The sequence below is a fragment of the Chiloscyllium punctatum genome, chromosome 10 (assembly GCF_047496795.1).
Source record: "Chiloscyllium punctatum isolate Juve2018m chromosome 10, sChiPun1.3, whole genome shotgun sequence".
NCBI lineage: Eukaryota > Metazoa > Chordata > Chondrichthyes > Orectolobiformes > Hemiscylliidae > Chiloscyllium > Chiloscyllium punctatum.
In genome coordinates, this window is record NC_092748.1 from 90,757,335 (window position 1) to 90,783,865 (window position 26,531).

At 40.5% G+C, this 26,531-nt stretch overlaps 1 protein-coding gene across 2 annotated transcripts in view; it reads left to right on the top strand.

Annotated features, from left to right (window-relative positions):
• Positions 1 to 26,531, top strand: part of arhgap15 (Rho GTPase activating protein 15) — a 753,427-nt gene that overhangs the window by 687,765 nt on the left and 39,131 nt on the right. For both annotated transcript variants that reach the window (XM_072579728.1, XM_072579729.1), the window contains exon 14: positions 9,620 to 9,725. In XM_072579728.1, coding sequence (XP_072435829.1) covers positions 9,620 to 9,725 — 106 coding nt within the window. The remainder of the gene's footprint in view (positions 1 to 9,619; positions 9,726 to 26,531) is intronic.

The window sequence follows — 26,531 nt, forward strand, 5'->3', positions numbered from 1 at the left end:
CATCACCTGATATTTGCTTCTCTTGACTATATTCGAACCAAATATTGGGTGCTACATGCAACATGCAGCCAATCGAATACTGCATGTTTTCTGTTACAGCACAAGATGAATTTCTGCCACTGTATGATGCCACCTTCTGCAGGGGCTCAGAAATGTCCATCTTTTTCCTCAACTGAGGATTAACCACTGCTTGGTTGACAGAGCCCTTAGCCATGTTTGACCCATCTTCTATAATTTGCCCTCACCACTTCCCTTCCATCTCACCACAATGATAATGTGCCCCTCAATTTCCATTCCATCAGGGTCTGCATACAAAGGATTATAAGCCACCATTTTTGTCACCTCCAGTAGGATGCCACAACCAGACATACATTTCCTTACTCTCTCTTATTCTGCAGAGACTGTTCCCTCCGGAACATTCTAGTACACGCCTCCTCCATTCCAAACACCACCTCACACTCCCACACCACTTTCCCACGCAATCACAGAAGGTAGAATAGCAACCCGTTTATCTGCTCCCTTCTCACTATCCAAGGCCCCAGACATACCTTCCTGGTGAAGCAGTGATTTATCTGTACTTCAATCAATCTTAGCTGCTTGTAGACTGTGAGACTGCTTTGCAGAACCACTGTATTCTGCCCACAAAAATGACCCCAAGCGTCCAGTAGCACATACTACCAGGTTCCCATGCCAACATTCCTGTCGCAGAACTGCTGCAGTGTTCCAGCAAGCCTCATCATAAACTCAAAGAACAGCATTTCATTTTCCACTTGGGGACCGTGTCACCACAAGGAGTCAATGTTGAGTTCAATGGCTTTGGAGCCTAATTCTGTCTTTCATATTTTTCAACCACCCCACACCCAGTCCTGTTATGACATAGGTTACTTTTAGCATAGACATCGATTCTCACCAACTCCTAGGCCGATTATCAGATTATGTGGGTTGCTTTTAATGCAGCTCATCCATTCTCTCCTTAGCTCTCATTATCATGTATTCAGCTTTTCTCTCCTAGCCTTGTTTACCCACCCTTTTCATATCTTTCTCTCTGGGTTCTGGCTCCACCTATCCACTTAGCTGTTCCCTTTCTCACCCTTCCCCCAACCTCATCTTCAACATAAATATCACTTTTTCCATGCTGCTGATAGTTCTGATGAAGAGTCACTGGACTTGATACATTAATTCTGCTTTCTTCCCACATATGTTGCTAGATCTGCTGAATTTTGCCACCATCTTTTCGTTGTGGAATTGTTAGTTCAGCACCATGGATGAAAGTATCGCAGTTGTTTTTGTTGATCTACTAAGCCATAAAGACAATCTGAAGTATTACGGCAATATGCAGTTTGCCACGTTATAGTCTGAACTATAGGTGTTTATGGAGACTTTTCAACATTCTTTAGTGGTCCAGAAATCTCTCCCACTCATACTGTCTGCCATTGATATCTGTTGGAATGAGTCAACTTGTTTGGCCACATTATGAATGCACTTTCTCCATGCCATCAAGTTCTAGGATAGGACTTGAACCCAAAGCTTCTGGCTCAGATGGAGAAATGCTAACCACTGCATCACAAGCTCCTTTGTTGCCTTCTTGTAAGGACTGTCAAATACAAATTCTTAATTGTGAGCACATGATTAGGTTAGATTACCTACAGTGCGGAAACAGGCCCTTCGGCCCAATACGTCCACACTAATCCATTCACCTACTCCCTTCTAATGCACCTAACACTACGGGCAATTTAGCATGGCCAATTCACCTGACCCGCACATCTTTGGACTGTGGGAGGAAACCGGAGCACCCGGAGGAAACCCACGCAGACACGGGGAGAAAGTGCAAACTCCACGTAGACAGTCGCCGGAGGCTGGAATCGAAGCCAGATCCCAGGCGCTGTGAGGCAGTAGTGCTAACCACTGAGCCACCCATGATCATTACATTCTGCCCATGGGCAATTATATTCACTTGGGTCATTTAACTGATAAAATTAAATATTCTGCGTTAAAAATAAAGAGTCAGTTCTGTTAAAAATACATAGTAAATTGTGTATAATGCAAGGTTTTAGACTTGGTCCATGTGGTAGCGTCCTAGTCTCAAGAGTCATAAGTTTGTAGGTTTAAGTTTCACTTCAGATACTCAAGCACAAAACTCAGGCTGACATTGCTGCAGTCTCATCTTTTGGAAGATGTGTTAGGTCAAGACAACATCTGTTTTCTCAGGTAAATCTAAAAGATTCCACAACACTATCACTTTGAAGTGGAGCAAGGGAGTGCTCCCTGGCATTCTAGTCAATGTTTATCCTTCCACCAACACCATGAAGAGAATATGATCTCACTATAATTACAATTCTGCTTGTGAGAACCTATTGTGTAAGTTGGCTACTGTTTCCTGTGTTATATGACAGTGACTACAATTCAAAGTTACTCCACTGTCTGTGAAGTATTTTGGGATGTCCTGGGTTATGGAAGGCTTTACATAATACAAGCTCTTTACTACACAACAAATATAGTACTGTTATGATCCCAGCTGATTGTAAAGCTACAAGTTAGATTCCAGAGTGAAATCTGACTTTATAGACAATATTGTTTATTTTTCTTTTTGTTTATTATAGTGGTCAATCACTGAACATATTGATAAGAGGCTGTCAGAAATTCATAGAACTCAAAGCTAAAAAGTCAACTCAAAGTAAAACTCAAAGCTCATCTTTCCTCCACATTAGAATCCAAATTGTCAAAAAATTATACCTGTTATGAATCTTTATCACAGTAACATAATATGTTACTTGTTGTGGTTCTGTTCGCCAAGCTGGAAATTTGTGTTGCAGACGTTTCGTCCCCTGTCTAGGTGACATCCTCAGTGCTTGGGAGCCTCCTGTGAAGCGCTTCTGTGACGTTTCCTCTGGTATTTATAGTGATTTGTCTCTGCCGCTTTTGGTTGTCAGTTCCAGCTGTCCGCTGCAGTGGCCGGTATATTGGGTCCAGGTCGATGTGCTTATTGATTGAATCTGTGGATGAGTGCCATGCCTCTAGGAATTCCGTGGCTGTTCTTTGTTTGGCTTGTCCTATAATAGTAGTGTTGTCCCAGTCGAATTCATGTTGCTTGTCATCTGCATGTGTGGCTACTAAGGATAGGTGGTCATGTCGTTTCGTGGCTAGTTGGTCACAATATACCGCCCATGCAGCGGACAGCTGGAACTGACAACCGGAGTGGCAGGTACAAATCACTATAAATGTCGGAGGAAACATCACAGAAGTGCTTCACAGGAGGCTCCCAAGCACTGAGGATGTCACCTAGACAGGGGAGGCGAACAGAACCACAACAACGAGCACCCGAGCTACAAATCTTCTCCCAAACTTTGAATAATATGTTACTGCTATAACAAGCCTATCATTATGAAATTTCTTACAAATATGACCTCAGTGCTACTGGATGTCACACACATAACTTTATAAGCCTGAGACTTAATACTTCAGACCTTTTGGGTTCTAGTTCAGCTCAGGTCTTACAAGAGGTCAAAAAATTAATCTTTCTAAAAGCTGTCAATGTGTTCAAGGATTGATGGTATTAGTCCACTTCCCAATACAGTTACATCCACAAGACCATTTATAAAGTTTACAGCAGATATCCCATAAACATTGTTCATAGTAAGTCTCAGCATTTGTTTCAAAAGAAGTCAATAGTCCATGATAAAACAGATAATCTAATATTCTTCAGCAGAGTTGGAACCAAATATAACTTGGATTGTCCCCTTAAGGTCATAGGGTGCAATGGTTATAAGTAGGCACATTTTAAGGTTAGTTAGAGACAAATGGTTGATTAAGAAATTCATCAAAATATGACAGATTTTTCATGAGGTGACAAAGTGTGACATTTCAAAACATTGATATTTGTACAGCTTTCTGCAATAGAGTGTGAGCTCTTTAAACCAGAACTGCTGGATTAAACAGGATTAGTTCATAGGATCATAGGTGCCAGAGGACTGAAGGGTGGCTAATGTTGTGCCTTTATTTAAGAGAGGCTGTAAGGAGACATCTGGGAACTATAAACCGGTGAGTCTGACATCAGTGGTGGGTGAATTGTTGGAGGGGATTCTAAGAGATAAGATTACAAGCATATAGAAAGGCAAAGATTGAATAGGGATCGTCAACATGGCTTTGTGAATGAGGAATTATGTCTCACAAACTTGATTGAGATTTTTTAGGTTGTGACCAAAAAGATTGATGAGAGCACAGGGATAGGCATTGTCTATATGGACTTTAATAAAGCCTTTGACAACGTTCTGCACACTAGAATAATTAGTAAAGTTAGATCACATGGGATCTGGGTAAGCTTGCCAACTGGATACAAAATTGGCTTGAAAGTAGGAGACAGAGGGTGGTGGTAGAGGGTTGATATTTGGACTGGAGGCCTTTGACAAGCTGTGTTTAGCAGGGATTGGTGCTGGGTCCACTTGCATTTGTCATTTATATCAATGATTTGGATGAGAATTTAGGAGGCATGGTTAGTAAGTTAATGAGTGACACCAAAATTGGTGGTATAATTAATAGTGAATAAGGTTATCTAAGATTACAAAGGTATCTTGATCAATTGGGTCAATGGGCTGAGAAGTGGCAGTTGGAGTTTAATTTGGATAAATGCAATTCCTTGCATTTTGTAAAACAAAGAAGAGCAGGATTTATACAGTTAATAGTAGGGCCTTGGGGAGTGTTGTTGAACAGAGAGACTGAGGAGTTCAGGTACCTAGTTCTCTGGCAGTTGTATCACAGGTAGACATAATGGGTAAAAAGGCATTTAGCATGCTTGCCCTCATTGCTCAGACTATTGAGTACAGAAGTTGAGATGTTGTGATGAGGTTGTGCAGTAGTTTGGGGGAGTATTGTGTGCAGTTCTGGTCACCCCACTTTAAGCAAGATATTATTAAATTGGAGATGATTCAAAAAGATTTACCAGAATGATGTCAGGAATGGAGGGTTTGAGTTATAAGGAGAGGCTGGATAGGCTGGGACCTTTTTCACGAGATCATAGGAAGTTGAGAAGTGACCTTACAGAGTTTTATAAAATCATGAGGGGCATTGAGAGGTGAATAGCAATTTCAAACCAGGGGGGCATATTTTTAAGATGAGAGGAGAAAAATTTAAAGGGCAACTAAGGGGCAACATTTTCACACAGAAGGTAATTCATATGTGGAATGAACTGCCAGAGAAAGTGGTAGATGCAAGTACAGATACAACATTTAAAAGACATTTGGATACATGCATATTTAGAAAAAGTTTAGAGGGATATGAGCCAACCGCAGGCAAGTGGGCTGTGTTTAATGCGGGAAATTTGGTTGGCATGGATCAGATTGGACCAAAGGGTCTGTTTCCATGCTGTTTGACTCAGTAATGCATACTCAGCTCAGGTACCTTATCCAAACCATGCAGAACTGGAAGTGGAGGTTCCAAAGTCTCTCATTTAGAAGGATAAGGAGAGCACAGAATCACAAGTGGTAAACCCTTTGCATCCTTTGATAGGTTATCCCTGGGTCATTCATCTTGGTGTAAATCATGTGCTAATCTCTCAGTTGTAACAGTGTCACATGAAGCAATTAAACAAAAAGAGGGAAGCAGGACAATTGTTCTTTGAAAGCCTCACAGTAAAAAAGAAGCTTACAATTCCAACCAGCCTGTCAATTTCAGTCCAATGTTAACATCATTACAATCACTCAAGTAACTATTTCTTTCTACTAATGTTGACATATAATTGCCAGGAGAAAGTGAGGACTGCAGATGCTGGAGATCAGATTCAAAACATGTGGTGCTGGAAAAGCACAGCCAGTCAGGTAGCCAATAGAGTTGCCAGTTAACTGCGCTGGAAAGAAAACAAAGATTGAAAATTCAAGAAATTAGAATACTGTAGTATACTGTTCTTTCATTTCTTATACTTCAAAAGATGCCGTTAAAAACTGAGAAAAGAATAATCTGCTTGAAGGAAATGATGTTGCTTTAAACAGTGAAAACTTCTTTCTTCTCATTCTGAAAAGGAAGCTGAAAATGCTCTCTTTTGGTAATACTAACACTTCATAATACTCAGTGGTGACCCGCTGAGGTAACATCTTTAGAAATAATTGTGTACTTACCATTAGATGCAGTAGTTGGAAGTTCTACAGGAAGCATGAAAATGCTATCTAAAAAACTAGCCTCAGCAAGTTTGTGTAAAAGAACAAAATGATGTGACTGGGTGATTTATAACAAAGAAAGGTATATAGTAAGTGGAATTTTCTACCTAGCTGCAAACCATAATTCATACTGATCTCTTATCAAGATAAAGTACCTTTTCCGTGAATGACCTGTGTGGTTAAATGATTTTGATGAATGCCTGTACATAACAGGTAACTGCTTTACAAACAACTGAGATCAACTAGGCTTACTGGGGGATGAATGGTAAATCACTTTCCATGACTACATTTAAGCTCTACAACCTCCTTGTCAATGTATAGACTGCTGACCTCAGGTGGAGCTGTTAGGAGAGAATCCTTGGTTATTTACACTCAAAATACGACTGCTGCTTGCAGAGAGAAACAGGCTTTCAGCAACTAAATCTTCCAAATTTTTTTATTCATGTACGGAATGAGGGCAACACTGGCTAGGCAGAATTTATTGCCCCATTCCTAATTGCCCACAGGGTGGTTAAGAGTCAACAAGGTTGCTGTGGGTCTGGAGTCACATGTAGGCCAGACGAGGTTAGAATAGCAGCTCCCTTCCCTGAAGGATACCAGTGATCCAGATGGGTTTTTCCAACAATCAGCAATGAATTCATTGTTATCATTAGATGCTCAATTCCAGATTTTTATTGGATTCAAATTCCACTCTCTGCCATGGCAGGATTCAAACCCACGTCCCTGGAGCATTGTCTAGGTCTCTGGATTAACACTCCAGCAATAATACCATTATGACATCACCACCCATTCACACATTAACAGCATTTTGTATGTTTGTGACGGTCATTATGATGGTCATAAGCATGGAAACTTTCAATTTTGTCAAAGTTATTAACACCAGTTTTATCCCCACCAAGCCTCTATATCAGGAAGAGGCCAAATGTAAAAGTGACTTAAAAGGTCTTGAAGGTCATTCCATCAGATTCCCAGAGTAATTTTAGTGTAAATGCATTAAGTTGGCTGACAATTCAGCTGGAAACCAATTAAGAGAAATCCCAGGCTAGTATTGAAATTTCTACGTTAGTTTTGTGGGAGTGGAGTGAGTAATATATAACCCTTCCTATTGAAGCTACTAAGTTGCCAGTAATGTTAGCATCAAACAGCTACTGAGAATACATGTAATATGGTTCTTTTCACTCTGATTGAAATGTGAAAGATAATAAAATAACAATTTAATGGGATAAAGGAGTGAATTAAAAATGAACATCCTAATTAAGGGGTCGAAAAGGTACTGAAGACCTTTAATGTCCCATTTTCTGAGGTATGGCCCATTATTCACTTTTATTTATCGTAGATATCATTTTTTTTATTTAAATGACTTTGGAGATAAAACTTTGGTTGGAGATGGGAGAGAAGTCTCATCAGACAAACAGACAGGTCAAGGATTGTTTGAGGAGGATGTGCTGATACTAGTTTTGAATGGGCCTGATGAAAATAAATGATTTACAATTCCTGAGGGCATGGCAGCTGGAGATGAAGTTGGAAGGTTAAGTTTTAATTGGAATGAGCTGAAGCAATAGGATTGCATATAAACAACAAATGAGCTCAAGGTGGAAAATGGAGGTTTGGTGGAGTAATTGGAGCAATTGGAGTTTTAGACTAGGGTGGATATTTGGCTACTGGCAAGGGGAAGAGAGGAAACAGCAAAGAAAGATAAAAGGCTGGGTCCCATCTAAATGAAAAACAAATCAATATGTTTCTTGCACCTACTGTACACAAGAATGAATGGATAACATTTCTATTGAATAATCACTTCCATAAACACAACTGAGATATTATCGAGAAAGCCCTGCAGCCTGTATACTCTGGAGAAGAGTACCTCTGCATCATTTGTCTTCTCCTTTGGTTTGGCATTGTCCTGTTTACTGCTATCATTTCATCATCTTCTTGCACTATTGCTACCTCAATTATATGGACATATGAGCATTGTGAACTCTTGGTAAAAGCTTCACTATAAAGAAGAAAACGACTTTTCTGTTTGACATAGCTGAAAGATAGCTTGCAAATTCCTTTCTTAACTACATTGCTGAGAAAAAGGTTTTTCAAGTTGCTTCAGTGAGAGTTGTTCGTCTCAAAATTTGTGGACTTTAAAAGCCAGTGAACATAACCACTTCCTAGTCTGTCAGAATATGAAGATAACTTTTCTTTTATTCCTACAAGTATTGCTTCAGTAATGTGTAATACTCCACGTAATTTGGCAGAATTTCTAAGATAACAGCATTGCTTTTATTCTCCTGTAACACAATACTTTGAATTTGGGGGAGAAGGGTTTTGTGGGGTGTGACGCATATTTTTCCATCAGCTAACTGAATCAGAATTAGTACTTATTCTGGTTTGTCTGATTTATGCTAATCTTAATTTTTTTTATCATAATGAGGCTGACATTACAATTAAATTTATATCAGCTTCTGTACTGATTGTAGTTTCTGTCCACATATCCTGTGCAGCCCATGTTGCGACATTGCAATATAAAAACCATCTTGAATTCAGCACGAGCTATGGGTTAATAGTTAATATGCTATTATTTCTCTTCACTATGATGTTTCACTCTCATCGTCTCTTTCCTTTGTTCCTCTTATTTTTGCAAAAGGGGATATTTCCTTTAAGAAGGTAATTTTACTTCCTTAGCCCTTTGGATACGTTGGGGTGGGGGTAGGGTGCACACAACGAGACCAGGGAGGGGGACAGGAAAGGCATGGGTCTGAAATATTTCACACACATGTAGACAAATCTATCAAAATCAGTTATACACAAATTTCCTAACAGAAAAGGTGTTAGAATAGTCTTACAGTGTAACTATGCCAGATAGTACCAGGAAATGCCAGGCACATCACAAAAATGCTGAGCACATGGGGACCCAATTTTGTTATTTTTAGTATCAACCTGTACTAAGCAGTTAAACTCTTCTTTAAGGTAATAGACAGATGCACTCAAGTTTTTATGTGTTAAGTCTATTTACAGTAATGTAGTTGGCAGTCACTTCTCCCATTCAGTTCTTTTTAAGACTCAGACTGTGACTAACAGGTTAAAGTCTTATCAAATCTTGCATCCAATAAACAAATTAAAATGAATGATTCCTGTTGACCATGTTCTCCAAAAGTCTGTGTTTTAGATTTTTCTTTTATTTTGAAGTGTTACAATAGACTCAGTGTTTTGATTTTAAAGATTCAGAAACATAACTGTGGAAAACTCAGATGGTAATCTGGGTCATGCATGCCTTCTATCACTGTCATGAATGTCTGATATTAAGTGAACAATTGTTTAGTTAAAAGAACTAGGAGTGCATTCCGTTTCTCTGTTACGGTAGTATCTTTACTCAGCTGTCACTGCTGCATATGTCTCAGAATGCAATAAATGTGTCGCAGGGGACCAGCTGAAGAGAGATAACAGTATTCATCCAGTATCTAACTGTGGTCATTTTTCTCCAACAGAATATCACAATTACAGTCAACGTGTTCAGTGTGTGAAGGAATTGGTGAAAAAGCTTCCTAAACCTAACCATGATACCTTGAGAGTTCTCGTTAAACACTTACAAAAGTAAGCAATTAAATATTTCTTTCATGTCTATGTATCCTAACATGCAAGATGCTTTCAACAAACTTAAATTATATTACATTAATTGTAAAATTCATGTATTTTGAGTCTCTTTGAACAACAGAAGAAGATTTCATTGTCTCATTATCTATCACCAATATTCTAGTCACACTTTTTTTCACCGGAGCAAAAGAGGTTGAGAGGTGACCTCATAGAGATTTATAAAATCATAAGGGGTATAGATAGGGATAATGGTAGGTATCTTTTCTCTCAGATGGGGGTGTTCAAGATGAGGGAGCATATTTCTAAGGTGAGAGGAGAGAAATTTTAAAAAGACAAGAGGGAAAATATTTTTAATGCAGCATGTGTTTCATGTATAGAATGAACTTCCTGAGGAAGTGGTGGATGTGGGCACAGTTACAACACTTAAAAGATAAGTAGATGAAAAGGAAAGGTTTGGAGCGATAGGGGCCAGGAGCAGGCAAGTGGGATAATTTTTGTTTGGGATTACGTTTGGCATGGACTGGGTGGACCAAAGTCTCGGTTTCTGTGCTGTATGACTCTATGACTAAGTAGCGAACACAGAAAATGTCCCTGTTATTGTTATGATTAGTTAATACTGAGTAACAAGGGGAAGTCTTCATTCCAATTACTGTAATCAATTACAAATTGGCATGGAAAGATACTTAGGTGATAGTGACTGAACAACAGTGATGACAACAAATAACAACTTGAGTTTACACAACCCAGTTAGTACAAAACAACTGTTCTAATATGTTGGTGAATAGGAAGAACAAATGAATGCCAAGGCAAAAAAATAGTTTTTAGGAGGAATGGTCAAATGGATGCATTCAGGAGATGCTAGAAGAAGGATAACAAAGTGGAGACAGGCAGAGAGACTGAGGAAAGGAATTTCAGAGCATGAACACACTTGATGAATGCTTGAATACAGTTGATGATGCAAGTGATGAGGAAATGAACAATAAACCAACATAACAGATAGTTTAGGATTTCGTTTTAGGGTATGAGGGATTAAACAGATAAGGAAGAGTGAGGTGATAGCTGCATTTAAATGCAAAGGTGAGGATTGTAAAGTAAGGCTTTAGAAAATTATGGAAATCGTGGGGTTGATGGGTGAGCAAGTATGGAATAGGATGCAGACAGAGCTACATTGTATGATGGACAGAGGCCGAAGCCATCGAGAATGAGAGTAATCAAGTCTGGAGTAGATAAAGTCATGAATGTAACTTTCAGAAATTCAGAAATTCTGTCTCTGAAACTAAGTTTATTAATTATCGAAGACTGAGAAACTAACATTAAAATCCGAAAAGAAATATTCTTCAGTCGCTTTCAAAAAAGACAGACCTTGCCAGCCGATGGCAATTTTTCACATGCTCAGGATTTTCCAAAATAACTCACAACCAATGAAGAACATTTGTAATGCAACCATTTTGTAATGGAGGTCAATACAGCAATCAAGTCAGATATAGCACATTCCCACAAATGGGAGAAATTATCAGATTGTTGTTTGCTGGTTTTGTTTGAAGGATAAATGATGGCCAGGACATTGCGACAATTTCCCAGCTCTTTGTCAAATATTGCCTCATGATCTGATAAGACTTAGTTTATTGTTTTACCCATCCAAAAATATTGGATTATTTTGTTAAAAGTTGAGCCACACTTAATCAACCACTAAAAAGAATGATAACACTATTACATATTGCTATTCTGATTCCTTATTAAAAATAATAACTTATAAAAATTCCATGAGTGGAATACAGGCATATTTTCAAATTGGCAAATTTATATTGCCCCTCCCACTCTCAATGGATTGTTTCAGACAAGATCTGGATTCAGCTGTGCTGTTAGCATTATCTGTTCAACACATGGCATTGTCCAATGGAACAGTGCATACAGAAAAAGGAATGCATCATTACTGAAACAATAACATTTAAGGAACAAATTCCAAATACTGAAACTAATAAGGATACCATTAGCTGGAGCAGATGTCAAGCATTTTCTCAGGATAGGCATTAAGTTTCAGCTCTTTTTCTTTTTCTCAGGATTTTGCTCCACTGGCATATATTACATAAGGCAGTTAAGATTTAGAATGGATTTAGTTAACCAAACAAATAATCAGGAAGTGACAAAACTACATTTTATATTAATACGATGTAGTCTTATTTGGAGAAATATTCAAGATCAACAACCTTTCAACAGAATATTTTATAGAATTTTTCACTTAATGCTAATTGTTTCATTAAATATCTAGGCTATAATAATCAGTAAATTTGTATCAATAGGTCTACTTATTTGATGAATTCTGTAAGTTGATGATTGCTAAATTTTCATTGTTTGTATATTACTGCATGTTTTTGAGGTGTGCAGGGATTTACTTTTTAATCTGACTAGAGTGGCATGAAAATTAAAATAAAACTAATGTGTGAACCAAAATAGAAACAGCAGATAACCAGAATTAGCTGTATCTGATTGTGTAGTGACTGGCAGCCTCATGTGATGGACCTGCACATGCAGAAAATCACTATGGTTGTGCAGAACTAGTGGCACATACGATAGCAGTGTTGGCAAATGTGTTGTGATGAGACACACAGGCCAAAAGTCCCTAGATTAGATCACTGGTCTGTATTGATTTTGATCATCATGATGGTAGCTGCAGGATTGCGCCAATTGGCTTAAGTGTTTCTGGGCTAAGAAACAGAAGCAGCAGTGAGCAGGAAATATGTGTAGATGACAAATGAAAACAGTAAAGGGCAAATTAGTCAAACCACTTGATGGTGCCTGTTCTCTCAACTCACATGTGGAGAAAAAACCATTTGGACGAAGTATGTAAGATCCATTGTTGTTACTGTGGATATATCCCAAAATTGGATAGGAGTCAGGAATATAGGGTTTAATATCAGTTACTAATCTCCTTGTTCACACAAGTTTAACTTTAACATCATTGATGCTTTATTCTGTACACAGAGAAAAAAGAAAAATGGATGAAAAATCAGAAATACTAATGGATTGCAAAAGGCATTGCAAATGGCAGAGACAATTTTAATTTCTCCTTTTAATTCACCTTTGCATATTTAACGCTATCATACCAAGTCAACATTATCAGAGAAGAGTTGAAAAGTATGGCGCTGGAAAAGCACAACCGATTAGGCAGCGTCCAAGGAACAAGAGAATCGACATTTTGGTCATAAGCCTGATGAAGGACTTATGCCCGAAACGTTGATCCTCCTGCTCTTCAGATGCAGCCTGACCTGCTGTGCTTTTCCAGCACCACACTCTTCGACTCTGATTAGATTAGATTAGATTACTTTACAGTGTGGAAACAGGCCCTTCGGCCCAACAAGTCCACATCGAGCCGCCGAAGCACAACCCACCCCTACATTCCCCCCTTCACCTAACACTACGGGCAATTTGACTTGGCCAATTCACCTAACCTGCACATTTTTGAACTGTGGGAGGAAACCGGAGCACCCGGAAGAAACCCACGCAGACACGGGGAGAATGTGCAAACTCCACACAGAGAGTCGCTGGAGGTGGGAATTGAACCCGGGTCTCTGGCACTGTGAGGCAGCAGTGCTAACCACTGTGCCACTGTGCCACCCACCTACTCCATTAAAAGAGAGTAGTTGAGATCAGGTGTCACTATCCAGCAGTTGGCTGGATGGCTGGTTTGCAACTAAGTGATACCAGCTGCAATACAGTGATACCATCCAGCCATCCAGCACGTTCAATTCCTGCATCAGCTGAGATTATCATAAGGAGTCTCCTTTTCAACCTCTCCCTTTGGAGAAAGTGGGAACTGCAGATGCTGGAGATCAGAGTCGAGGATTCCTGATGAAGGACTTATGTCCAAAATGTCTATTCTCCTTGTCCTCAGATGTTGCCTGACCTGCTGTGCTTTTCCAGCACCACACTCTCAACTACAACCTCTCCCTTTGCCTGAGTTGTGGTGACCTTGAAGTTAAATCACCACCAGTTGTGTCTCATTAATAAGCTATCTAAATACAGTCCTGGAGGACTGTGGCAACTTTTATTTGTGCTGGCACTCCATTAAAAACTTACAAAGGCCATTTCCATTATAGATCTGAATGGACACATTTATAAAGAAAGAAATTGACTCAAAGAGTATGCATTTGGATACTTCCTAATGTAGTAATCAGTCTCCTATAGAGTTGGCAGATAGTCAGGATCAAGTACAACCTTTAGGGGAAGCAGGGTTAGAGAGTAGGAATATTTTGGCCAGGCCATGCAGACATAATTAGTTTCCATCTTTGTGCTGCAGTCTTGTTTACACTTTTATATTACTATCAATTCATAAGTCAATGTTTATATTGGAAGGTTCCTCTGTAGAAAAAAAAACATTTTTATTCTCCTCTTCTGCCACTGGTGGTGCTGTAGCATCCTCTGAGGACTCAAAGTGATGTTTATTACACCTTTATACCCGTAATTTTCAACCTATACATAAACAATTTAAAATTTTAAAACAAACTGCAAATAGTCATCAATGAAGTTTGGATATATTAGTAACTTGTGTTCACTGTGGTGACTAATAATCTTTAGATTGATATTTGAATTTTCAGTGGCTAACTGGAAGGATCACATGACAATATTTCATATTTTAAGAATTTCCAGTAATAAGCAAACTCAAAACAACATTGTGGAAGTAGTGTTCAGTGGGCAAATTATTTTCTAAGCCTCAGAAAAGATTCCCCCACTTAACTTTTAATGTGACAGATAATTTCCCTTTGTGTTATACTTTATCCTTTATGGGGAACTTCATTCTCCAGGAACAAATGCCAGATTTCACAGTGAGAATATGGAGTTACACAAATTAGAAGCAGTGTAGGTCATTTGGCAGTTCAGGGTCAAGGTCACCATAAACTTATCAGAACATAGGGCTACTCTCTCATTAAAGAGAGAAAACTGGTGGTGGTTTAGTCTGAGGATCACCATTCATAGAGAAGTGGGCAGGTTGAGAAGGAGGGTCCTTAATGATAACCTCAGCTGGTGTGAGAACTCATAGAATCATAGAATCCCGACAGTGTGGAAACAGGTCATTTGGCCCAACATGTCCACACTCACCCTCCGATGATTATCCCACCCAGATCCATTCCCCTACCCTATAACTCTGCATTTACTCCTGACTAATGCCCCTAACCTACATATCCCTGAACACTATGGGCAATTTAGCATGGCCAGTTCACCTAACCTGCACATCTTTGTATTGTGGGAGGAAACCAGAGCACCTGGAAGAAACCCAAGCAGATACAGTGCGAATATGCAAGCTCCACACATACAGTCGTCCCAAGGCTGGAATCAAATCTGTGTCCCTGGTACTGTGAGACAGCAGTGCTAACCACTGAAACACCACGCAGCCCTAAATTGAACCCATGCTGTTGTTGGTGTGTCTCGGCATCACATGTCAGCCATCCAGCCAACTGAGCTAAGTGACCCGCTGGCACTTCAAGACTACTCAGCAATCCAATAAGATCATGATGATCTGTTTATGTTAAAGGTTTCACAGTCCCATCTGTCTTCTCTAACAATTGCACCAGTGCCATTTTTGATCACAAATGTTGCTACTCTGGTTTTACCTAGTTTCCTGTTCATCTTGAGTGCCACATATGCATCAGTTTTCAGAGCCCAGCCCTTGTCAATCAGGAGCCACATCTCAGTGTTGGCTTTCAGATCATATTTATTCACTTCAATGTACACTATCTGTTCAGTTAATTTGTTGCAATGCTACATGCATTCAGGGACAAAGCCTTTATGCGCTATTATGTTTTTAGGGTTTTTCCCCCTCTGTCCCTTCCTGCTATTTTCTGATCCTTAGTTTCTATATTAGTGTTTTGCTCTCCTGCATCCCTTGACTTGTTACATTTACCCAAGTTCACCCCTCTACTTATTTAATTCAAAGCCCTCTACATCTCTTGTTACATGATTGCAAGAACACCAGTCCTACCACAGTTCAACTGCAGACAATCCTACAGGTACAGATTTTTAAATAGAATCCCCACAATGTGGAAACAGGCCATTTGACCCAACAAGTCCACACCAATCCATCCAGACACATCACCCTTTCTTTTTCCTGTAACCCTGCATTTTCTATGGCTAACACTTCTAACCTAACCTACACATCCCTGGACACTATGGGTAATTTAGCATGGCCATTCCACCTAACCTGCGGATGTTTGGACTAAGGGAGGAAACCGAAGCACCCGGCAGAAACCCATACAGACACAGGAAAAACATGCAAACTCCACACAGACAGTCGCCCAAGGCTGGGATCGAACCCAGGTCCCTAGCACTGTGACATAGCAGTGCTAACCACTGTGCCACCCCTTCTTTCCCCACTATTGGTGTTATATCTTGAACTGTAACCCACATCCCCCCATATCAGTTTTTAAGGCATGCATTTACTTCTCCAATCTTATCCATCCAATGCAAGTTCATACATGGCTTAGCTTGTAATCCAAAGATTATCATCTCAAAGATTTAGCACATAACTACTTTTACACCCTCAGCAGAAGCTCTTTTGTAGTTTTACCTCAGTCCCTTCTCAAATTCTTCTCCAGTTTAGTACAGACATCCCAAACTTTTTGTTGCAGAGAAGAATGTTGATTCCCTTCACTATACTATTCCCTAATAGCATTGTAGTCATTCTTACTCACCTGACTTTAATGGCTTCCTGTACCTTTGTACCTTAGTCATTTAGCTAAACCATCTTGCAGCCCTCACTGTCATCTAAACAACTGGAGAAAAACTCAAACATGTTGGACAACTGCAAAGTTAAGACCCCTGATTTCCTGCCCTCTGAGTACCCTTTCCTGCTTTACTTGCTTCACATCCTCCTGTCCCTGACTATTGACCATCCCAGAAGACCCTATCTCAAAATGTGTGGCCGTGTCCGAGAATAAAGTGTGTAGATAACTTTAAATCTCCCTGCTAAGCCTCAGCGGAACTGACAGATGTGCACTTTTTTCCTGTCAAAGCCAATTCTATTTCACAATAATATGGATAACATGGACTTGATATCCAGGTAGAAATGTTGATTAGGTATTTTTGAGAACTCCAATTCCATTCTATTTTGGGGTTAAATGACAGTTTTAAAAACATTTACATGACCTGATATTCCTGACTACACCCTGTGAGTTGAAGACTCACAGCATATCAAACATCAACACAATTGCCCTGGATATTGCAGCACCATGGCTAACTGGTTAGCACTGCTGCCTCACAGCATCAGGGACCCGGGTTCAATTCCAGCCTTAGAACATAGAACATAGAAAAATACAGCGCAGTACAGGCCCTTTGGCCCTCGATGTTGCGCCGATCCAAGCCCACCTAAACTACATTAGCCCACGATCCTCCATATGCCTATCCAATGCCCGTTTAAATGCCCATTAAGAGGGTGAGTCCACCACTGCTACTGGCAGGGCATTCCTTGAGTGACTGTCTGTCTGTGTGGAGTTTGTACATTCTCCCTATGACTGCATGGGTTTCTTCCAGTTGCTCTGGTTTCCTCCCAAATCCAAAAAATGTGCAAATTAAATGAATTGTCCATGGTGTTCAACAATGTGTAGGTTAGGTGTATTAGTTAGGGGTAAAGGTGGAGTAATAGGGTAGGGGAATGGGTCTAGTTGGGTTACTCTTTGGAGAAAGTGAGGACTGCAGATGCTGGAGATCAGAGCTGAAAAATGTGTGGTTGGAAAAGCGCAGCAGGTCTGGCAGCATCCAAGGAGCAGGAGAATCGATGTTTCGGGCATAAGCCCTTCTTCAGGAATGAGGAAGGTGTGCCAAGCAGGCTAAGATAAAAGGTAGGGAGGAGGGACTTGGGGGAGGGGCGTTTGAAATGCAATAGGTGGAAGGAGGTTAAGGTGAGGGTGATAGGCCGGAGGGGGTGGGGGCAGAGAGGTCGGGAAGAAGATTGCAGGTCAAGAAGGCGGTGCTGAGTCCGAGGGTTGGGACTGAGATAAGGTGGGGGGAGGGGAAATGAGGAAGCTGGAGAAATCTGCATTCATCCCTTGTGGTTAGAGGGTACCAAGGCAGAAGATGAGGCACTCATCCTCCAGGCGTCTGTTGCCATGGTCTGGTTATGGAGGAGGCCAAGGACCTGCATGTCCTTGGCGGAGTGGGAGGGGGAGATAAAGTGTTCAGCCACGGGCTGGTTGGGTTGGTTGGTGCGGGTGTCCCAGAGGTGTTCTCTGAAACATTCTGCAAGTAGGCGGCCTGTCTCCCCAATATAGAGGAGGCCACATCGGGTGCAGCGGATGCAGTAAATGATGTGTGTGGAGGTGCAGGTGAATTTCTGATGGATATTGAAGGATCCCTTGGGGCCTTGGAAGGAAGTGAGGGGGAAGGCATGGGCGCAAGTTTTGCATTTCTTGCGGTTGCAGGGGAAGGTGCCGCGAGTGGAAGTTGGGTTGGTGGGGGGTGTGGACCTGACAAGGGAGTCGCGGAGGGAGTGGTCTTTCCGGAATGATGATAGGGGAGGGGAGGGAAATATATCCTTGGTGGTGGGGTCTGTTTGGAGATGGCAGAAATGACGAAGGATGATACAATGTATCTGAAGGTTGGTGGGGTGGTAGGTGAGGACCAGTGGGGTTCTGTCCTGGTGGCGATTGGAGGGGCGGGGTTCAAGGGCGGAGGAGCGGGAAGTGGAGGAAATGCGGTGGAGGGCATCGTTGACCACGTCTGAGGGGAAATTGTGGTCTTTGAAGAAGGAGGCCATCTGGGTTGTTCAGTACTGGAATTGGTCCTCCTGGGAGCAGATGCAGTGGAGACGAAGGAATTGGGAATATGAGATGGCGTTTTTACAGGGGGCAGGGTGGGAGGAGGTGTAAGCTAGGTAGCTGTGGGAGTTGGTCGGTTTATAGTAAATGTCCGTGTTGAGTCAGTCGCCGAGATAGAAATGGAGAGGTCTAGGAAGGGGACGGAGGAGTCTGAGACAGTCCAGGTAAATTTGAGTTCAGGGTGGAAGGTGTTAGTAAAGTGGATGAACTGTTCAACCGCCTCATGGGAGCACGAGGTAGCGCCGATACAGTCATCGATGTAGCGGAGGAAAAGGTGAGGGGTGGTGCCAATGTAGCTGCAGAAGATGGACTGTTCCACATATCCGATGAAGAGGCAGGCATAGCTGGGGCCCATGCGGGTGCCCATGGCTACTCCTTTGGTTTGGAGGAAGTGGGAGGATTGGAAAGAGAAGATGTTCAGAATGAGGACCAGTTCAGTCAGTCGAAGGAGGGGTGTCAGTGGAAGGGTACTGGTTGAGTCGGCGGGAAAGGAAGAAGCGGAGGGCTTTGAGGCCTTCGTGATGGGGGATGGAGGTGTACAGGGACTGGATGTCCATGGTGAAGATAACACGTTGGGGGCCGGGGAAGCGAAAATCATGGAGGAGATGGAGGGCGTGGATGGTGTCCCGAATGTAGGTGGGGAGTTCTTGACTAAAGGGGACAGGACCGTGTTGAGGTATGAGAGATGAGTTCGGTGGGGCAGGACCAGGCTGAGACAATGGGTTGGCCGGGACAGTCAGGTTTGTGGATTTTGTGCAGGAGGTAGAAGCAGGCAGTGCGGGGTTGTGGAACTGAGGTTGGAGGCGGTGAATGGGAGATCCCCTGAGGTGATGAGGTTATGGATGGTCTGGGAGATGATGGTTTGGTGGTGGGAGGTGGAGTCATGGTCAAGGGGGCAGTAGGAGGAGGTGTCCGCGAGCTGGCGTTTAGCCTCAGCAATGTAAAGATCGGTGCGGGTGCGCCAAACTCTTTGGAGAGTCAGTATACACTTGTGGGGCTAAATAGCCTATTTCCACATTGAGGCACCAAGCTTGTTGGGCAACATTCAAAATGAGTCACCTTGATTCCTCCATTTACCCTCAAGTAAAGATGCAGCCCAATACAATACAATCATGTATTTATATTTGTAAGAAAATGCAAAATAAATTGAATTCTATTATCAAAGGACTATGTAGAATGTTACAGAATGTGCAATGAAATGTAACTAAACCTAAGCAATGTATTCAAATATGAAGGTCATTTTTCTAACCTAGCATTACAATAAAGCATAGTACAGACTTACTGCTGATACATTCGATAGTATTTCTTGATAATCTGGGAAAACCATCAAACTGACATTATCAAAGCCATATACCGAGCAATTTCTGGACTTTGTTTCATTTCCTTCTCTGATAATGTAGTGTGTCATAGTTATCCTACCCAGCATGTAGGTGGGGAGAATACAGGTTAAATGGTCTTAGAGGACAGAGGTTTCAAGATAACATCATACTCATTTCGATATCCATTTCTTTCACTAATCCAGTCAGTTCAGTGATGATTCAAATCGGTTCTTCGATCTATTATGCAAAACAGACAACAAAACGTCTGACCTTGCCTAAACATTTACATGAGCAAAATAGCAACTCATTATTTACTGTAGCTAGTGCACATAGTTTTTTTTTGTAGACTTGCTTAGTCTTGCTTTCACGTGTCATCTTTTAATATCATGAGAAGTACATAGCCAAAGCAAAAGACCTGAGGATCAACCCATTTTTTAATTTGCTAGCGAGACTTCCTCATTAAAACCCTCAATCGTGTGGCATTGGGAATTTGTAATGTCATTCAAGTCCACAAACAGACAAAAGAGCAGCAGATAGATTTGTAGGAGACACTCTGGAAACTGGATCAAAATCGGAGAAGTCCACCAACGCTGCCTGTGTCATGCTGGCTTTGCCAGGCATGCCCCATTCACTAGCAAGATTCCCATCTCCCCATCTAAAACTTTGTTACCTCAACTTTAACAATCTCATTTTGCTAATCATGCCATTTTTTCCCAAATGACTCAGCATTGGCTAGGTTGTTCAGGAGCTAGGAAGATTCCACCTTGGTAAAACTAAGCATGAATTGCACTGACATTTGTGAATATGGTCACGTCATTGAAAGCCTGGACTTAACAGAAAATACTTTGAGATGCACAGACATATGCCACAAGACAGCTGATAAGCACTGTACCTTCTCTATCTTATCCACCAACTTTATCAGGCAGACACAGAAACAACACAAGAGTCTTAGAGGTCTGTTTGGCTTTCAAACTAATGCATTTACATTATGCTGTGTACCTTTAAAATAAAAATAGACCATCTGAGACTGCACATTCTTCATAACCACTCTTTGACTTTATAAGGACAGATGTGTGTCTGCCCCAAATGACTCTGGGATACTTTATTGGGAGTGTCTCCAGTATTGTGGGCGTCACACCCACAACTACTGATGTGGTTCAATTTTACCCTGGAGAGGCATGAAATTAAGCAACTCTGACTGGATATGTTTGATCTAAATTGCATTGAAAACCACGCAAAATTAAAAGCATCTGTATAAATGTGAAATGTTTGTTTCCTATGTCTAGTAGAAATAGAACCAACTCTGACAGGCACATGTTCATGTGACCACACTTACGGAGACCTCTAGGAAATTGGCTTTATGTACAGGAAAGTCTTATCCTGTACTTATCAGCATCATTTAATTAGTTTAAACTTCATCCTTGTTTCAAATCTCAAAGTACCAAACTCTCAAGAAACAATATTAACATTATGATTAATGAGGAATCTCTTTACTTTGATGTAATCAAAGCCATTTGAAGGGTTGTGCAATTATAAGTGATGTAATTCATCTTTAACATAAATATATGAGTGCCAACTTATTTTATGTGATGTGGATAATGTTAACAAAGCATTGAAAGTACTTGATCAATCCTGAAGTTTAATTGATTTGGGCAGAAGGTAACTTGTAGAATGTGTTCAAAACTGAATATTGCTTTCACTTTGTAAATGTGCCTATTTTAATCAAAGGCTGGTGGGGCACTAAGTCGATGCAGAAAAGGCTACATTGTCTACAATGCAGCAGCGATAGTATCCTATCATCAACAGTACTAGAGGCACTGAAAAGAGGAAGCGAGATCCTCCATGAAAAAAAGTGTGTCAAAATGATCTCAAATTTATCTACTGACCTTTAACATACCGGTAGATGCTATACGTCTGACCCTAATGAGATGTGCCTAAGGGGAAAAAAGCATCAGTATCCTGTTGTACAATGGTTCAGATTAGATAGTAATTAATTACTCACAGAATCTTCAGTGGTGCCTGTTCACATATATTGGATTATTGCCCATTTCACTTGGTTTCTATACTGTGTCAGTGCTCTTTGCTGGGCTACTAATTTTGCTTGTTCCCTGCATAAAGCTTCCTCGCTCTCAATATCTATCTTGTTTCACATTATGGGTTCCATGTTTGTCTTTTCTAATGATTGTCAATCTTGATTAATGAACCTTCATTAATAAACATCCTGCTTTTTGGTCTCCACCTACAATTGCTCCATGGTGGTGCATGGAATCAATTAGTCTGTGCAAAGTGATTTATTCTGCTAAGATCTTGGAAGCAAGGTCAAAGTTCATTGATGCTAATTTTAGCAATTGTGATTTTTTTTTTACTAGAAGCAATGCTTTCTCTTTTAAGTTTAGAAAAAGACATTTTTGAATATTCTAAAAGCTGTCATCCTACCATGAAATGTATTGAAATCAAAAGTCATTTGATATATTGAAACAATTTCAGTTTTGAAAAGTCAGCAATAATTATTCCCCAATAAGTGAAAACACCCATTTTCTGATAAGAACTGTACCAACACCATTTTGGAATGTAATTTAATATGAAAGAAAATGAGAGAATTTATGTATCACCTTTCAAAATCTCAGGGTATCCCAAAACACTTCACAGCCAATATTTGAAGTGGAGTCACTATTGCAACATAGAAAAGATACAGTTACCAAAATTGTACAAAAGGTCTACAAAAGACAACAAATGAAATATAAGGTAAAACCTTGGATGCTGCCTGAACCGCTGTGCTCTTCCAGCACCACTAATCCAGAATGAATGAAATATGTGTGTTCCTTTTAACGTATTTGGCTTGAGTGATAAATGTTGACCTGGACAACACACTTGCTCTGTTTTGAATAGTGATATGGAATATCTTGCATCCATCTGAAGAAGTCAGGTTTTCAGGATTTAAAATTTCATTTGAAAGAAATCCATCATTAACTGCACTAAGGTTGCAGTTTATATTATATGCGTATATCACTAGGATGGTGCTTCAAAACAATCATCTGACTCAGATGTAAAAATGCTCCATTGAGCCAAGGCCTGTTTGATTACTTTCTAGTTGGATTAGATACTTACAGTGTGGAAACAGGCCCTTCGGCCCAACAAGTCCACACCGACCCGCCGAAGCGCAACTACCCAGACCCATTCCCCTAATTTTACCCCTGCACCTAACACTACGGGCAATTTAACATGGCCAATTCACCTAACCTGCACATTTTTGGACTGTGGGAGGAAACCGGAGCACCCGAAGGAAACCCATGCAGACACTGGGAGAACGTGCAAACTCCACACAGTCAGTCGCCTGAGGCGGAAATTGAACCTGGGTTTCTGGCACTGGGAGGCAGCAGTGCTAACTACTGTGCCACTGTGCTGCCCACAAATGTAATTGCAACCTCTAAATAACAATAGAGTGACTGTCCCACAATGCATTTGTGATCAGAATTATACATATTTTCAAAATGTTGGGTATTGGCAGTTCTGTCTGTTTCACTCCGCTAAAGAATGTGGAACCTCATTCACCAAAAACGGATGGGAATTCTACAATTCAAAGTTACCAGTGGGGAACTTTAGCTACCATCAGTGCAAATTAATTACCCAAGACAACCTACTAATCATTGGTTGGAAAATCATGGTCTGTGAAATCTTTACGTTCTGACTTGTGCTGCCAGCAGGTGAGGGTGTGTGTCAGCTGCATGTACTTGTACATCTACCCCTAATGTACAATTAACAACTACTGAAAATAAATGAAGCTGCAATACAGCCCATTAATACTTCCCTTCTTGGCACCTAATGAAGAATGATATTGGCAGTTCCCTGGATCACATAAGATTCTCCAACTAAAGCCAATTATCATGCTGTACAGATTCATCATCATCTTGTTCCTTTTGTATTTTTAACTCTACATCTAAAATCAGAACTCTCTTGTATGCTATTAATGGCTTTTCCAATCCAGTTCCAATTTTCAAAGATCTGAATATTTGCGATCCTAGAACTCCCTGATTTTAAATCACTATGAAGAAATCAGACTCCATTTTAACTCAGCTAATGGGACAGTAGTAATACGAAAATCCCTATGTACCAGTTACCGCTCCATTAGCACTAAACCACCATATCTACAGAACCTTTCATTACATTCAAGTGGGAGTTTCATTACAACACAAAAATCAGAGTCCTTGCATTAACATAAACATTAACACCACATTAGTGGCAGGAATTGTCACTGCCAACAAAGAGAGCTTATCATTTCCATTGATATTGAATTGCATTGCCATTGCCAGAAAATACTCTGCTGCCCAGCCACATACCATGGACAATAAAACAGGCCAGAGTCTGGATATCCTCTGGCAATGGAATCACCTCCAGTGTCTCAGAGATTTTCTCTACATAAAGGTAAAGACAAGAGAGTGATGGATATTTTCCATTTGCCTGGGTTGAAGAACACTCAAGTAGGTCTACACCTTCCAGATCAAAGCAGTGACCACTTTATCTACCAGTTTAAACATCCACCACCAGTGTACTAAGGCTGTGTTATGTACCTCACATAGCCTAACCATGGAAAGACAATAAATGCCAGTTTTGCCAGCAAAAAATGTGCCAGACACTGATTGGACATACAAGCAAAGATATACTGTTCAGTAAGTTTAAGGATGATCTGACTGTAACCTCAAAGCCGCAACCTGCACCCCGCTAACTTTCATCTCCCTGATTAATAGGAACCTGGTTACTGTTCGAGGACTCTACCTCCATTATCTTTTCATTCCAAAACGAATAGTTAACAGTGTCAGTTAGTTCTGGATTCTCCCATAAACTTTCAGGCAGTCCTCTAAAATCCAGCAGATACAAGTCTGGCCCATCCAATCTTTCCTCCAATGACAACCACTTATTCCAGGTATTAGCCTGGTAAACCTTCTCTGAACTGCTTCTGACATTTGTGTGCTTTCTTAACTAAGATAGCAATAAGATGATGATGCATTTTCACAGTGATCAAGGGCAAAAGTTAATTTATTCTCCAAGCTTCCACTCTCATTATCATTGGGAAGACTTACTCATTCATCCCCATAATAGGAATTTTGTTAAGAAACTCCTTTGGTCGGAAGTTGCCATTAAGTTTAGTGGTGAATCACTGAATACAATAAGGTCAGAAGGATATCCCACCCACATTCTGTGGTCAGAAATACAGACAGAAGAGAAATATTCACACTGATGGTTAGTCCATCTGGTTATCTTTAAGAAGGAAGTCCAGCACTGTGATGAAAAGCTCACTCATCTCTTAATCACTAAGCAAGACCAAACCAAAAGGCTAACTAAAAGCTTGAATTAAACACGCACAAGAGGGTCAATAGTTCCTTGATGCATTCTCCATGGAAACACCACAACCAATCAGATTCTGGATTAGTGGTACTGGAAGAGCACAGCAGTCCAGGCAGCAACCAGCATCTGCAGTCATTGTTTTTACAACCAATCAGAGTCAACTTACCAATAAGTTTGTACCCTTTTCTCTTATAGTATGACTTTTGCTTTCAAGTTTGGCATTTTTGTGTCTGCCAATACAAATGGCTGACCAGGAAAAGTTACATTTTCAGACAATGTGACATAGTTTTTTATTTTACTTATTCATGAGCAGGGCTTGATGTTAAGAGAAGTGCCTCTTTATTGTCACTATTCCTCTGTACAAATGCTTACTATATGTCAGTTTAACAATTTGTATGTGGCCTATTCTCACTTAAGCAGTTTCAGTCCAGCTACTGACAGGTTGGTGTGGTACACGAAATGGCACATGTGAAAGTCACAATGCCCAATTCAAACCACAAGGGGGTACTATCGTTATTCCCTTGGGACACTGTATTGCGGATGATTAGATATTGGACATTATGAGCACACTCCTTAAAATAAGGCACAGGCATCACATATGACAGGGATAAAGTCCCACTGAATCAAGTAGGGTTTTTAAGGCAAGCCCAAAATTTATAACAAAATAAAATATATCTAGGAAGTTGCAACTGTCATCTGAAATGCTGGAGAAGCAAACAGTAATGATTCTCTCCCAGTTAATAGTTTAACATCCCTTTGAAACAACTTATGCATTAGATGCAACAAATTCCAGGCATCCAAGAAGACCACTGAATTCTAATCATGCAAACACTAATCGATGGTAGGAATTACAAAAAGCAAATACTTTGTCATTTATGTTTTATTGTCCATTTCTACTAATTTCAATTCCTTTTCCATATTATTGAACAGCCAGGTGAGTTGGTCACTAAAACTGAACATGAAAGGTACCAATTAAAATAGCACTGCTTTGTGGCTTGGCCAGTATGATGCAGACATCACTCAGGATTGATATTGGTGATTCTGTCAGCATCACAACTATGTAGTTAGCTTTGTGCAGATGTTTATTGCTGGTTCGTACCAAATGGCATCATGTAAATAGACTAAATGTGATTATGCAGCTTTTTTCATAAAGTAACAATGTTGCACTACTGGTCTTAATCCTAACCAGGAATCAAAATGACTCAACTCAGACTCATCAAAAGGCTTGATTCAACTAACCACTGGACTTGCAAACCAGGCTTAATACAGCACATGTAGCAAACTGCAATATAATAACTTGTGACACATATTGTACTTTCAACAGCAAGGTACTCTGT